Here is a 14,677-nt window from a genome sequence, read left to right on the forward strand (position 1 = left end):
TACGTTTCGGACTATGTCGCTGCCCTTGCTGGGGCTGCTTGCCGCCGCTGCCGCCGCTGGCGGAGACGTGTTCATGACCCCCAGGAGAAGGGCCCGACCCGACTCGGGGAGAGGGAGGGTGATGCGTTGCGACGACATACACGAGGCGGATAGAATCCTACGAGCGGGGAGCCAGCTAGGAGTGCTGTGCACGCCGGCCGACGGACCGATGCTCACGCGGGATAGGCACACGATGGGCGAGCCCGGGGCGGTGGGGACGCTTTATGACGAGGCGTACAAGAGGCTGGGCAGGCCAGGGTGCGACGGGGCACGGTGGAGGGAGGCACACCGCCGGCTCGAGAGAGCGCGGGACGACATGCTCGACCCAGAAAAACAGCGAGAAGTTAGGGAGGAGTGGAAGCGGGAGGGATGGACGCGGCACGTAACATCGACATTGCGATGCGCGATCGACGCGAACGCGCTAGAGGCCTACGCCGAAAGGCCAGAGGCCAACGTGGTGCCCGTAGATAAGCACGGGGTGCCGTATCGGGGCACGTACAGCATCCAGATTCCTGACGGTCTCGGCGAGGGTCAGCAATTCCAAGCCGAAGTCGGGGGCCAAATGATGCTCCTCACCGTGCCGCCGGGCTATTCGGGCGGCATGCCACTCAAGGTCGATGCGCCGGCAGCGGCGGTCAACGTGCAGAACCAGATGAAGCACACCTCGTCGGCGGGAACGGTGCGCCTGTCGCACCTCCCCATCGCTTCACGCTCGCTCCTTAGCATGCTCGCGCTAAGCGGCGCGGCCACACTTCTCGTACCGTCACGCTAAGCGATCACTCTCACCGTCGACCAGGGCACCGAGGAGTGGGGAAGCGTCTTCGGCTGCTTTGACGACATGGGCGGCTGCCTCTACGTGTCGTGCTGCCTTCCGTGCGCTAAATGCGAGATGGGCGACATGATTGGCGCCGACGTGACGGTCGGACAGTCTAAGGAGACGGCGCCCAGCTTCCTCGGCTTCGGCTCGCAGATCCAAAACTACTGCTCCTACATTCCCTACTGCTGCGGCCCCTGCATCGCGCCGGTGGCATGCCTGGACAAGTGCTGGTGCAACTATGACGTCAATATTCTCAAGGCTGCGGCCGTCAAGCTCGACAAGAACGCTGTCAGCCCAGGCCCGTGCGACAACGTGTGCCTCCAGGTCATGTGTTGCGGCAGCTGCACCTACTGCCTCATCTATAGCGAGCTCAAGGCGGCCAAGGCCGGCGGTACCCCGGAGGCGACCGAGATGGCCCGCTCCTGAATACCGTGGTGCAACGCGAGCAAAACCAAGCAAGGCACGCATGTAATTTGCAGATCGATCACCCGACCATCCCTGCATGCGCGGGCCTTGGTCCGGTACCGCCGGTCGCTGGACGGCATTGGGCCAATCCTTGAGTGAGCGCTGAACACTGACTGTGCGTGAGGGGGGGTGGGCGGTACCTGGTGTGGGGACTTGGGAGAACCGTGGCAGTCTAGTCTAGCGTGCGTGCAGCGGTGGCTCGGAGCGTAAGCGATCTCGAGCCACGGCTTGTGGCCGGGCTCGCTTCCGGAACGGGGCCCGCAGCGCTGTCAGCCTACGTCTCTGGACTGCCGCCGCCATGGTGCGATTTGGTCTTTTTCGGAAAGTAAATTTCTTGTTTTGTCCCGTACCCGTGAGTGCTTTTGTTACCTTTAGCTTTCCGTTACTTTTACCTGCCACAATACGCCGCGCCGCGCCGATGCATCGATGGCGACGCCTGTTGAGGAGTGGTCCGCACAGTCTCCCGTCTGTGACGCGTGCTGTGGCGATATACGCCGCCTACAAGTTTCTCCGAGACCTGTATACACACATGTGACCAGCACCGTCGCTGCCACGCTCACCGTCCAGCTACTATGGCCATCTCCCCTGACTACCCAATCGAAAGCGGACCCGGGACTTGACCCGGACGCCCGTGGCTGTGCCGCGTAGTTCTTTCGTGCTCGCACACACGGCTCGTTGTGCGAGTATATGGGCCACGATGTCTCAAATATGAGGGGTTTTGACTCCTACCAGCTCCTGACGCTATCCCTGGCAGCTCTAATGACCAGGGTCAGTAGTGTTGTTATAGAGGGTGCCCATACTAGCGCAGGAGCTGCCACACTCGCCCGGACCGTCCCCTTCTGGGGCCGGTTCCGCAGCCCGGGAGAGCTGACAGCGGGGCCGTGCCGCGGGTGCCTACTGCCGAGTGCCACAAACACTGCGCCGTCCCGCCATCGCCTACAGGCTGTCTCGTGTGTTGGTTGGGATGTCCAAACGCCACCATCTTGGCTCTTGCGACCTCAAACCCGCGACCTGTATGGGTGGTCCTGACGTCGACAGACGCCCGAGGACCACGGTGAAGCTGAGCCGGAACGCGTCGACAAGTCTCGTCTGAGCCCGTGGCGGTCGCCAGTTGAGTCGATGTGCACGGGCCGGTACCTCAGGCGTCACCTCCGCAGCCTCAGGTCTCACACTCCATCACCTCCGACGGGCCGCCTTCGGTGGCACGCTCGGCGGCGACTTTGTGGCAGCCCCACAGCGAGCGCTGCGTCGAGCCTTTTCGGTCTGGTCGGCTAGGCGCACTCCTTGGGTGCCAGGGAGTGCGCCGAACGCGCGAGCGGTGCTACTGGCAGCGCGGTGTGACCCCTTCGCAGCCCAGGACCTAGCGCGGGTGGGTTGGAGGGGGCTCGCTGCAAGGAAGGGATCTCTCTTATCTTTCGGCGCCTTCCGCATGGTTCGGGACCCCTCGGTCGTCTCGCCCTCCCTCACTCACTGGTGTTCATCAGAGAAGCCGGTAAACGAATCTTCGTTCGGAGAGGATGGGTGGGGTAGTCATCACTTACTGCCGCGCTCACTGGGTTCGAGATTTTTAGAGATTGTGCGAGACTTTTTTAGCCCACCATGCAGAGCGCATCGCTCTCTCTCTCTGTTGCACTCGCGTCCTCACTCGGCCTCTCTCCGTCTCTCGGTCGGCCTCAAGCGCGCCACACGTCGGACAGCGCGCTCCAGTCGGACGCGCCTCGGCGTCGTCGGCCGGAGAGAGCGCGATCTGGTAGCTCCCCTGACCCCTCTATAATGCACCAGCCGATCCCGAACACAGCGGCACCGCACGGGTCCCGGGTCCGCTTTCGACTGCGTAGTGCGTCAACACAATTGGCCGGAGCCCTCTCGTCTCATGTATGCTTGGTCTCGTTCGGAACCGGCCGCGTGGGCGAGCGTCATGAATAGTCCATTTTCAGTACATGGGCACAGCATCTCGCGTCGCCCCTTTGAGCCGCGCTTGAGATCAGGCAAGAAAGCGGGGGCTCCGGTCTCACGCAGAGGCGACGACCACCTTCTCCACGGGCGTGCCCACGATCGATGGCTCATCAGCCCGGCGCTTCTTCTTGTAGTAAACGTAGCCACCCCCGAGGGCAGCCACGACGGCCACCCCTGCCGCCGCCGCTGCAATGGCGACCACAGGGAAGCCATCGCTCTCAGTTGGCTTCGGGTCTCCTTTCACCTCGACCACAACGGTAGTTACGACGGCTGACCCCACCGCAGCAAGGACAGGTCCCATCTGCGCTTCGAAGTCTGCCTCGGAGTACGAGGCGAGGCTGCTTTGCACCGAGTTGGCTTCCGACTCGGTGGCAACCGGGAACTTTGCAACGATGATGACGCTTCCAGCGGTGACTTCGAGGGTCGAATCGAGAGGAACGAAGCTGAGGCCGGCCAGCTGGGCAAGCTTTGCGAGGATGGTCCTCTTGGTGGCCTCATCAAAGTTGCTTACCTCCCCGCTCGCGGTGAAAGAGGCGACGACTCGGAACGAGCCTTGCTCTCCCGACTGTGGCGGCGACACGGCGGGAGACGGCGACGGTGGCGGCAAGGCCGGTGGAGCCTGGCACGTGCCGCAGGTGGAAGGGCAGTTCGCCTGCTGCCCGTTATCGTTGTATATAGAGCAGCCGGGGTCGTTCTCCGCATACCACCAGCAAGCATCCCCCCACGCATCCATCCACGATTGGCTGTCGGCGCACGGTGAGGGCGGAGAACGGCCGTGGCAAACCTGTTCGTCAGTGTTGTCGCAAATCCAGTCTCTGAAAGAGGCCACCCGAGTGTAGACGCCGGGAAAGTCGGCGTCACCACAGCCGATGCCAAAGCTGACAACGCCAACTAGCGTCTCGGTCCCATCGACGTCAACCCGAAATAGAGGACCGCCGGAGTCGCCTTGGCACGAATCTTTGCCAGCCCGGCCTGCACACAGCATCGTCTCGGTGATGGCCACATTTTCGTTTGCGTAAGCCGCCAAGCAGTTGGTGTTGCTCACGACGGGGACTTGCACGTCGAGGGGAACACCGTCAGCCCCAAATGTATCCCCTCCAGACTCGGTCGTGCCCCAGCCTGTAGCAGTGAGAAGTGTTCCGGCCGGCCACTCTGCGTCTGGAGAATCCAGTGCATCGATCGGGGCGTACGAGGTGGTCTCTGCCAGCTTGATCAAGTAGATATCGTTTTCCATGGTGGCACTGTTGTACCGCGGGTGGGCGATGGTCCTGGCGACGTCGATTACGTGGATGCACTCGTTGGTCGGGTCGTAGTCATAGCCAGTGATGTCGTGCGCGCCAAGAAACACTCGCTCGGGTGGGCCCAACTCGTTGCCGTTGCTGTCAGTGCCCACGAAGCAGTGGGCGGCGGTCAGTACCCAATCAGGCGCGATCAGAGTGCCTCCACACAGCCCCGTGAGCAGGGCCACAAGGAACTCGTGCTCACGGGGCTCAATCTCGTCTCCACCAACGATACGGCTGCCCAACGACGATCCGTGCTCACTCCGGCAAGGGCCAGCGAGGCCTGCAGGCGGAGCCGGAGATGGCGGAGGCGGAGAGGGTGGTAGGTCGCCATAGAGGAACCACGTCGTTGAGAAGGTGCAATCGCAGCTAGCGAGGTAGGCCGTCGTAGCCCCGCACCACTCATTGTCATCGATGCAAGACGCACTGAATTCCACGCGTGCGTTAGTGGCTTCCCAACCTGAGGCGGTGGATTCCGTCACTGGGTTGGCGTTGTAGTCGATGTAATCGTCCGTGAGCCCATCGATCTCAAAGTACTTGTAGAGGGTCTGGTCCTCCCACTGAGCACTGAGAATGACATGTCCATCACTGTCCGTGCGGAACGTACTCACAGACCAGCGGAGATTGGTGTACCCGTTTGTGTCACACTGGCTGAAAGTGCCCATCGTAAACCTCGTTCCTTCGCCGATGACCTTATTGCTCACGGAATACGAGCATATGATAGGCGGCGATGGTGGAGGCGGTATCAGGTCGAGAACAGTGTGAACGTAGGTGATCGCTTCGCTTCCAGCCGAATTTGTGAGCTCGTTTACCACCGTGCAATACCCGGTATTCACATAGTCCGTCGCCCCGCGGACCAACACACCGATCAAGATGCCGTTCTCGTCAAACACGCCTGAGCCAGAGTTACCTCCGAATGAGTCGACGGAAGCCGTAAATTCCTCGTAGCCGGAAGCCCCGGTGCGTGTGACTGTGCCACCGTCGTCTACCTTGGCAGGCTGCCCCGACGGGAAGCCAATCATCAGTAGCTTTTGGCCAACCGTGGTTGGAACCAGCGAATTCCGGTACGTGGCTGGGTTGCGGCCGCCGACCACAGGTCGGTCAAGCGTGATGTACGCAATATCGAGGCCGCCAATGGAATTTCCATAAGCATCCTCTGCGTATTCGGTGGAGTATGACGCGCAAGAATAAACGTCGCCCACAGAGATCTCCGGGAACATGGGATCGCCGTTCGAGTCGTAGCCGATAACATAGTAGTTGAAGACATAGACATAGTTCTCGCAATCTTGCTCGGTCCACACGCAGTGGCCAGCCGTGATAACTTGGCTCGGTCCGACCAGCGTAGCCGAGCAGCGGGAGAGCCTTGGGTCCCGCAAGAATCTCTCGCCGTCGCACATGTTCAGAGAGGGACCGAGCCGCAAGTAGTCCGGGTAGTCATCCAGCACGCGATAGATCCCATCTGAGTCCGGCGAGCCGAGGTCGGCGATCGGGACCTGTGCCATGATCGCGTTCTGCAGAAGGCTGCGAGCTAGCGCGTCGGTGTTGTCGCTCGGGTTGAGCTGATAATAATCGCGTCGGTGGTCGTCGCCATGCACAACCTTTGGGTCTGGGTCGAGCTGGACGGCACTGGGCCCAGACAGGTGGATCAGGATCACGTGTAGGAACATGATGTTGGTGTGAAGAAGGTCGTGGCAACTCAGCCTGTGAGGGAGAGTTTCAGCCGTCAATCGCAGACGAGTGGAATTGGCGAGAGGACTTGGACTTGGCGAGAGGACTTGGCGAGAGGACTTGGCGAGAGGACTTGAGGTGGCACGATCATCGCGACAGCGGGCACCACGAGTGTTGCGCGTCGCTCGGGCGAGTCGCAGGGCGGGCCGGGGAGGCGGACCAGAGAAAGCGAAGTGCTCAGGGAAGTGCTCAAGCGAAGGAGCCGCTGGACGACCAACAGCGTGTGTCGTCATTCCGACCCCCCCCCCCCCCCCCCCCTCCATCGATTGCAAGAACGGCCACGGCTACGTCAAGGCGCATCGCGGTTTCTACCACGACGCGATCTTTGTCAAGCGCAACAACTTCAACCTGCTGCTCCACGAGACGTTCGGCGGCGGCTTCTCGCCCACCGCCGTTCTCAAGCTACGCCGCCCGCCTCGCGCTCAAAGTCGCGCGCGGCAACGTTGACCGCACGGCCTACTCGCCCAAGTACTCGCTCTCTTTTATGTCCCACCGACTTGCGCACGCGCGACCTCGGCGCGTACTGGATGCGGCGCAGTCCGATAGAGAGCGTCTCGCGGTCGCCGCTGTCCCCGCTGTCTGCGTCGCGGGTTCCAGAGGCGAGCGGGGTGCGCAGCCTCGCCGATTTGCCCGCAAGCTGCCGCGAGTTGCAGGCGCAGATCGACGGGTGCGCCGCGGTGGCTGCGGCGAAGGCGGAGCTAGACAGTGCGCGGCGTAAGCTACAGGAGCTGCTCGGCGTCGCAGAACTGCCCAGGTACCACAAAACGGCGGCGCAGGCCGCCGGCCTCGCCGATGAGGCGGCGGCGTACGAGGGGGCGCGGACACGACTAAAGAAGAGGGTCCACGAGGCGCGGGAGCGGGCTGTCGAGGCGTATCGGCTCCGCGTGTACCGAGAGGGGCAGGAGCGGCTGCGGACCACTCCATCGTTGCGGCGCGCGATGATGAGCACTCACGCTTGGGCTCCTCGCTCCGAGGACGAGGCGATCGCGTTCGGGCTCGACCGGCGCGACCGGACGCGGGAGCTGCGTTGGCTGCGCGACCTCCCCGCGGTGCTGCAAGGCTCGATCCTTCGCGTGGGCGCGCTCCACGTGCTGCCACGAGAACGCATGCGGCGGACGGTGTACGAGCACGTCCGCGAGCGCTGCACCAGCGAGGGATTGTGCTCGCTAGTATGCGGGTCCGAGCCGTGTGCAGCGGACGGGTTGACGATCCCGTGGCCTGACTCGGCCAAGGGCTTTGAGGCGCTGCACTGCGAGCGGTGCGGTGACAGGCAGGTGCGGCTGCGGTGGCGACGGCAAACGGGCGCAACAGATGCCGCCGCGCTGGTTGCCGACGAGCAGCCGGCGGCAGGCGCGACGGAGGCCCTAGGCGCGAGTTTTGCAGAATCGTTTGGCGTCTGGCACACGCTGTGTGGCCGTGCGGCCATCGGCAATGCCACGTATGACGCGGGCGCGGCAGCCACAGTCGAGACTCTGGCGGATGCACGGCCAGACCTCCTATCAGGCGAGATGGCCGACGAACTAGTGGATGCGGGCGCGGAGGCCCCCCCAGCGGCGTTGAATGCGGATGATTTGCTAGAGCATTATTTCAGTACTCTGGAAAAAGAAAAAGAGGCGCTGGCACGTGGCAGCGCGAGCGTGCTCGTTTGCCTCCAGTGCTGCACCTTGCCGTCGACTCGACGCGCGCGCGCGCGCGAGAGAGAGAGAGAGAGAGAGAGGAGAGCGACACATGCGCCGACAGACGAACACAATCTGCTTGCGCGCGTGGTAAACGAGTCCACCAGGGCGGTCTGCAAACGGAGCGCGCTAATCTCTCACTTTGACACTGTTCTGAGTGTAAGAGAACTTTACCATGAAACTCCTCTCACGACACTAGGCACGGGCATAAGAGATCTCGAGAGGATGGACTCGACGGGGGAAGCGGCAGGAGAGAGCGGTGGGACAGGAGCTGGTAGACTAATAACACACACGCCCGTATTCCGAATACTAAAAAGCGAGTGGGCGCAGGATCGCACGCGCGGTGAAGCTAGGGGACAGATTGGCCGTATGCAAACACTCACAACTGTGGACGGAATGCGCGGCGTGCAACGCGACGGACATGCTGGCGCTTCGGAGCGTGCGCACGTCGCACGCTCACGATCGACGTCCGCCCCAACCACGGCGCGTCGACGTGTGCTGCACCTCGTGCCAACATCCGCGCTCGTACCGCCACTTCAGCTGTCCACTTTGGCCCTTTGGCGGCTGGTAGAGGGGCCTCAAATAATGCGGATACTCCTGAAGCAGCACATTGTGCGGGCTGCGGGGACAGTGCAGCGGTTCTCCGTGTATGGCGCACGGCGCAAGCGGGAACACATCGTCCACGCGATACTGGTGTCCACGCTTCAAGCTGTTGAAGGACGACTTCATCACTAACATCGGTGGCGTCTTGTTCGTGGGAGAGGAATTGACCTTCCATTGCAGCACGGTCTGATTGTCCGTGGCTCGGAGGGAGGTTATGTCGGTGTAGACTCGGGTCGGGACGTGTTGGACGCGAAATTCGATATGGTTCCGTGGTCCGGGCATCTCGAAAAAGGACACGCTGTTGTTCTCAAGCAATTGCTTGCCGCGGTGTGCGTGGGCGAAGCGCAAAAGCGCGGGGTGATGGACCCCGTCGAAGCTGAAATCCAAATCTTCATCCCACGGAAGCGTTTCCTGGTTGAACGTCCATCCGAGCAGCGTTCCATGCATTGCAAAAAACTCGATGCGGAGTCTGTCGCCGAGTTCACGCAGCGCCCTCAAATTAGCGAGCTTCCCCTCGTGCATGCTCCACATCGTGATATTGCACAAATGTGGTCGTACGATGGTGCATGCCATCCTGCCGCTCGGGGGAGGGCAAGCCATCCTGATCTTCGAGGACGTTTGCGTGTCGACAGCAGCCGGTTCTCACCGTTCTGGAGAGGATCTCGGTGACCCTGCTCGATGAAAGACGGCCTTATGGCGAAATGATGCGCGACTTATTGCCGCAGACAGCGAAGGCGGCGACGACGACAACAGGGGGTGCGGCGCCACACCGAGTGGGCGGAGTGGGGACGGACGAGGAAAGTCGCGAGAGTCAAAGGTCCACAGCCAGGATACACTCCGAAGGCTGGGTAAGGAAGGAAACATGGATGGAGCTTAATTTGTCACGCGGGGAGCCAATCTGCGGGTCTGCCGTCAGCGGCTTACCCCACTAACTCGACCACGGCGAAGCGATTGCGCGTTGGCCAGCACTCATGTTTCGGAGATTTTAGCAATACCAAACAACTCTAAGTTTTGTCATGGTTCCGGAAACCAAAAAGGAAACGAGAGGGTCCCCAGCACTTTTCGTTTCCGGAAATCCAGAGGGTGTTTGGAGCTCCATTCTGGAAACTCTCGAGTTTCCCTGAGTCTGAGAGCTGGTCTGGGGCAAAATCTGAGGCGAAACCGAGGAAACCGGCAAAATACCCGGTATTTTGCCGATTTGCGCACAAAACTCCCGAGACCTCGATACTAACAAAACTCCGATACTGCTTACTGGAGGTAGGCAGATAGCCGATCTGTTTGACTCGCACCAAAACGCCCTACCTACCTACACCTATTGCATAGGGTCTAACCGTGGTGAACAGAGTCAGAGACCCCCTATCTGGCTAGGAGCCGGAACCCTGCCAGTCCAGGGTTCGGACTTTTGGGGGGTACTAGGGACAAATCGTCAAGTGTAAAATCAACCCTCGAGTACACGGCTTACTGTACGTCCTCACAACTGCTCCGAGAGAGCATGCACTTGCAGCTGCCCCCTCCCGGCCCCTCCCCTCACCCGCGCGGTTCCTGCGTCGGCGGCGCTGCCGGGCGCTCGCCCAGCACCGAATGCTTCAGCCGGTGCAGCGCGACCCAGACGCCCACGCCGACCAGGGGCATGCCGCACCCGAGCGCAACCTCCGGCTGGACGGGCAGGTAGCCGAGTGTGTGCGCCGCCTTTGCGGCGTAGCCGAGGACGCCGGTGGAGTAGTAGGTGATGGCCACAACAGAGAGCCCCTCGACGCACTCCTGCAGCAGCAGCTGCGTGCGCGCCGTCTCCTTGAGCTGCTCGAGCTGCTCCACGTTCTGCGCCTGCTGCTCGACGGTCAGCCGCGCGCGGAGCAGGTCGATGGTGGTGCGGGAGGTCGCGGCGACGGACGCGAGCCGCGCGGACATGGCGCTGCAGCTGCGCATCGCGGGCTGCAGCGCGCCCATGAGGAAGGACTCCAAGCTCGGCGCGCCTGTGGATCGTACCCGAGATGAGCCGAGAGAGCCCGAGGTTCGATCAGGAAGGGGCTCCCTCGCGCCCTCGAGCCGGCCCAGCCTCAGGAAGGAGACGCGGTCCTCGACAATCTTGGCGTAGGCGGCGGCGGCGGAGAAGCGGTAGCTCGCAATCTCTTGCACCCGCAACGCGGTGGCGGTGAGGCGCAGCAGACCGTCGAGCAGCCTGCGCTGCCCCTCGAGATCGCACGCGCTCGAGCGGCGCAGCTCGTCGTTGACGCCCTGCAGCTGCGCCTGAGGACCAAGCCAGCCGTGTGCGTGAGTCCTCCGCTCCGCGAGATCTTTCGAGATCCGGACACACAATACGACTGGCGCCTGCAGCGCGTCCACACGCGGAGAGACGGAGCGCGCCAGCGGCTGCGCCATCAGCGCCAAGGAGCGGTACTTGTCCAGCTCGATCAGGCGCTGCACCACCTTGCCCGCCGCCGTGCGCTGCCCTGCGGCCGCCACCGCCAGGCCCTGCCGCACGGCGTCGAGCCCTCTGCCGCCGACGGGCGCGTGGTGCTGCCAGCGGGACGGGACCGCCTCGACGAGCCAGACGACCACTCTTAGCTAGTCGTCGATGAGTGGCTGGCTGACTGCTGATTCGCGCCTCAACGAGGAGCCGGACGAACCCGTCCTCGTGCGCGCGCCTACCTCCGCCCGCCCAGATTGCGCGAGATGCCTTGACCGAGGTGCAGCCGCCCTCGTGCCTCGGGGGTCATATCTCGGGCCCTCTCGGGCCCTCTCGGGCCCTCTCGGGCCCTCTCGCGCGCCAGTCGGTCGTCACCCGAAAGTCGCCGTCGTCGACACTCGCCGCCGTCACAAAGCTGGAGCGGTTGAAGTGCGGCGAGTACTGGCGGATGTCGATGTGCGTCGGGTGCGGAGGCTCGCGCGAGACGACGGCGATGTGCGTCGCGGCGACCACGCGCCCCGGCAGGGAGTGGAGCCACCAGGCCGGCACCGCGGAGAGCGAGAGGGAGGGCGCCTCGAAGAGAGGCGACCCCTCCTCCGGGAGGGGCCGCAGGAAGGTGTACGTGCTCACCTGTAGGGGACGCAGGAGCGGGAGAGCGTGGGAGGCGGCGGAGGCGGGAGGAGGGGAGGTGGTGGCGTCGTGTGCGGCAGGGAGAGGCGGCCTCGGTGTTTTGCTCCCAGCGCAGCCTGCCCGCGCCACCGAGGTCTGCCGTGAAGAAGGTGGCGGACGCCTCTGGCGGCGGGACGAGGAAGTGCTCGCAGAGGAGGGAGAGGTGCGAATGCTCCTCTCGCGCCTCCTCTCTGGTCCGGCCGACCACGCACGCGGCCTCGATGCTGCTCGGAGGCTCAGAGCGGGTGGCGCTGTCGAGAAGGTGGCGCTGCGAAAACATCGGGAAAACGACGCCCTCGAGCTCGAACGGCTCCTTGTGCGTGGTGGTGATCGCCGTGACGGCGCAAGGCAGTGCGTCCAGTCGCGGGAAGGGCCTTCCGTGGAGGACTCCGGCGACGTCCTTCCGCAGAGGGTGCTGCGAAATCGGATGATGCGAGGCGCGGGCGGCGACTGTGCAGACGCTACGCACCGAGCGGGTAGCGGCTCGGCTAGACGTCACCGTCGCTCGCATGTTGCAGCTCGGTCGGTTCTCCAGAGCAGTGCCAGCGGCCAGCGCGAGTCTGACTCGAGATCCGGATTTGATCGAATTCGAGGCAATCGGCCTCAAGTACCCTCATCCACCGCTTTTCAGACGGTTCGCGTTGCGATTGTTTCGTGAATCGAAAAATAAAGAAAACTTCGCCCGCTAGGTCGCGCTCCAGCGCGCCCCGGCCGACCTCTCCGAACAGCATGTCCTCTGACGGCTCTCCGCCGGCGTCGCCGCCGGCGCGGCGCGCGCCCAGCGCGCGCGCGTCCAAGGGCAACCGGATGGCGAGCCTCATCGCGCAGGAGGAGGACGAGCGCGAGGACGACGCGGACAAAGAGTTTTACGAGCAGGACTTTTGGGCGGACGCGGAGGAGGACGCGGAGTACGCGATGGAGGCGGACGACGAGGGCGCCGACTCCTTTGACTCCGACTTTGGAGACTCCAGCGAGTCGGACGGCGACGACGGCGAGGAGGAGGAGAAGGCGGCGCGCAAGGCGGCAAAGCCGAAGAAGCGGTCGGTGTATGTGGACCCGAAGGCGCGCGCGGACAAGCAGGCGGCGGGCGAGGGCGGCGCGGGCGGCGGCGCGGCGCCGCGGCCGCGCAAGCGCCCTCGCAGCGAGTTGGCTGGCCTCGACCCGATCGTCGCCCGCGGCTCGCTGCGCGCCTCGACAAAGGACGCGACGGCGCAGGCGCGTGACCGCTCCGCGCCGCCGCTCCGCCCGCGCGACGCCTCGCGGCCCCGCCACACCGCGGCCGCCCCTCGCACGACCTCGCCCCGCCGCTCCTCTGCCGGGTGGTGGTCGGGAGAGGAGCGATCCCCCCTCTCTCTCGCCCTCACGGTAGGCGCAAGAGAAGAGGCGGCAGGCGATCGAGCTGGCGGAGCGGCGCAAGGGGGAGGGGAGGGGGCAGGCAGGCAGGCGGGGCGTCGAGCTCGTCCGCCTCACGCAGGAGGAGATCCTCGCTGAGGCCCGCAGACCCGGCCTCGCCCACTCCGCCTGGCTGGCCATCTGTTTGAGCCGTCCCCCGGCCTTGCTTGCAGGCGGCGCAGACTGAGATCATCAACCGCGCCTCGCTCGAGCAGATGCTCCGCGTCGAGGAGGAGAAGCGGAAGGTGGTGGTGCGCGACCGCCGGACGAGCGGGCCGCGTGTGGTGACGAAGTCCACCCGCGAGGGAGACTCCGTCCGCACCTACGTCACCTTCACCGACGGACCGCTGCCGCCCGCCATCGACGACGTCGCGCCCGACTACCCGCCGCAGGTCAAGTGCGCCGTGACCGGGCAGCCCGCGCGCTACTTTGACCCGGCGAGCCGCTCGCCCTACGCGACGCTGGAGGCGTTCCGCACGCTGCGCGGCGAGCGGCGCGTCCGGCCCTCCGCGTCGTGAGGAAGGCGCGGAGCTCGCATGTGTGGGTTGCGGTGACATTTTTAATCTAGAACTGAGTGCCAGTTCGGAGAGCGCGGACAATGGGGCACTCGGCCGGGCGGGCTCCCGCCTGGCGGGGGGTCATGCGTCACACTCACAGCACCTTTTACCGCCGGGTGCGACGAGAGCGAGAGTCGTCAGTCGTGAGTCGACGGAGAGAGAGAGCAGAGAGCGCGGAGCAATCCGTAACAGTGGAACCTACAATACACTAGACAATCACGACCGCAAAGCTAAGCCGCGACGCAGTGTGACATGCGCATGCCACATGCCACACACGAAGACGAACCGGTACTCGAGAACACACACTGACGGCACTTCTCTCTGCCAAAGAGAGAGTTCCTGCGCGGACTACTCGTGCACACGAAAGCCCTAGGTAGGTTAACTAGACGCTCCGAGGTCCACGTCCTGCGGCGTGGGTTTCGCCCTCGTCCTTTTCAGTTCGCCACATGGCTACGGCTCCTCCTGGCTTCGCGCTCCTCCTTTAGGGATCCGGGCCTTGCTAATTGTTTTTTCTTTGAGAGCGCCTTCGTCGTTAATAGTAGAAACCCAATGGTCCCTTGCGAGCGGTCCGTCGTTGCAGTCGCACACACTCACACGCCACGCCGCACCGCGCGCCCACCCGCTGCCCCGCCCAGGCGGGAAAGAGATGAGGAGATGGGACAGCGAAGGAGGAGCACAAGCACGTATGGGAGGGTTCAGTAATGCGCCACGCTGCCCGGCGTCTCTCACTTTCCGGGACAGCCCCGCCCTTGTGAGGCAGGAGAGTGACGGCTACCCCGTACGCCCTGTTGCTTCTACCCCGACGCCGACCGCCCATCCGCCCCTCCTCGCTCCCGCCTCGAATGCTCCGGACCCCGACAAGCTGCCCGACGTTGGGCCTCTGCCCCGCACGCTCCCGCCCCTCTGCCCCTCACACACACCCAGGCCCGACATGCACATACAAGACAAACCCGGCGTCCTGCTCTCAAAAGAAAAGAAAAAAATGGGAAGGAGGAGACCAGCGGGGGAGACTCCCCGCCTATGCAACACCCCAGAGAGGGGCTGCCATCGCCGAAGCTGTGCCTAAGCATAACTCCCAAACCCGCAGC

General features: G+C 63.7%; 5 protein-coding genes across 5 annotated transcripts; 2 read left to right on the forward strand and 3 right to left on the reverse strand.

Moving 5' to 3' along the window:
- Positions 1–355: 355 nt before the first annotated feature.
- Positions 356–1,282, forward strand: EMIHUDRAFT_115903 (hypothetical protein; the record flags this gene model as incomplete). Its single annotated transcript, XM_005776822.1, has 2 exons — positions 356–718; positions 836–1,282. The coding sequence occupies 2 exons, from the start codon at positions 356–358 to the stop codon at positions 1,280–1,282; spliced, it is 810 nt and encodes a 269-aa protein (XP_005776879.1).
- Positions 1,283–3,332: 2,050 nt separating this feature from the next.
- Positions 3,333–6,224, reverse strand: EMIHUDRAFT_238496 (hypothetical protein; the record flags this gene model as incomplete). Its single annotated transcript, XM_005776823.1, has 1 exon — positions 3,333–6,224. The coding sequence occupies one exon, from the start codon at positions 6,222–6,224 to the stop codon at positions 3,333–3,335; it is 2,892 nt and encodes a 963-aa protein (XP_005776880.1).
- Positions 6,225–8,417: 2,193 nt separating this feature from the next.
- On the reverse strand, positions 8,418–9,095 carry EMIHUDRAFT_238498 (hypothetical protein; the record flags this gene model as incomplete). Its single annotated transcript, XM_005776824.1, has 1 exon — positions 8,418–9,095. One exon carries the CDS (start codon positions 9,093–9,095, stop codon positions 8,418–8,420), a length of 678 nt encoding a protein of 225 aa, XP_005776881.1.
- Positions 9,096–10,091: 996 nt separating this feature from the next.
- Positions 10,092–12,156, reverse strand: EMIHUDRAFT_457741 (hypothetical protein; the record flags this gene model as incomplete). The annotated part of the gene is made up of 4 exons (XM_005776825.1): positions 11,693–12,156; positions 11,347–11,601; positions 10,887–11,129; positions 10,092–10,811 (listed from the first exon to the last, which is right to left on the reverse strand). Exons 1-4 carry the CDS (start codon positions 12,149–12,151, stop codon positions 10,092–10,094), a joined length of 1,677 nt encoding a protein of 558 aa, XP_005776882.1. The 5' UTR covers positions 12,152–12,156.
- Positions 12,157–12,447: 291 nt separating this feature from the next.
- On the forward strand, positions 12,448–13,550 carry EMIHUDRAFT_238500 (hypothetical protein; the record flags this gene model as incomplete). The annotated part of the gene is made up of 3 exons (XM_005776826.1): positions 12,448–12,684; positions 13,010–13,099; positions 13,206–13,550. 3 exons carry the CDS (start codon positions 12,448–12,450, stop codon positions 13,548–13,550), a joined length of 672 nt encoding a protein of 223 aa, XP_005776883.1.
- Between the last annotated feature and the right edge of the window lie 1,127 nt (positions 13,551–14,677).

The sequence above is a fragment of the Emiliania huxleyi genome, assembly GCF_000372725.1.
Source record: "Emiliania huxleyi CCMP1516 unplaced genomic scaffold EMIHUscaffold_271, whole genome shotgun sequence".
Classification (NCBI taxonomy): domain Eukaryota; phylum Haptophyta; order Isochrysidales; family Noelaerhabdaceae; genus Emiliania; species Emiliania huxleyi.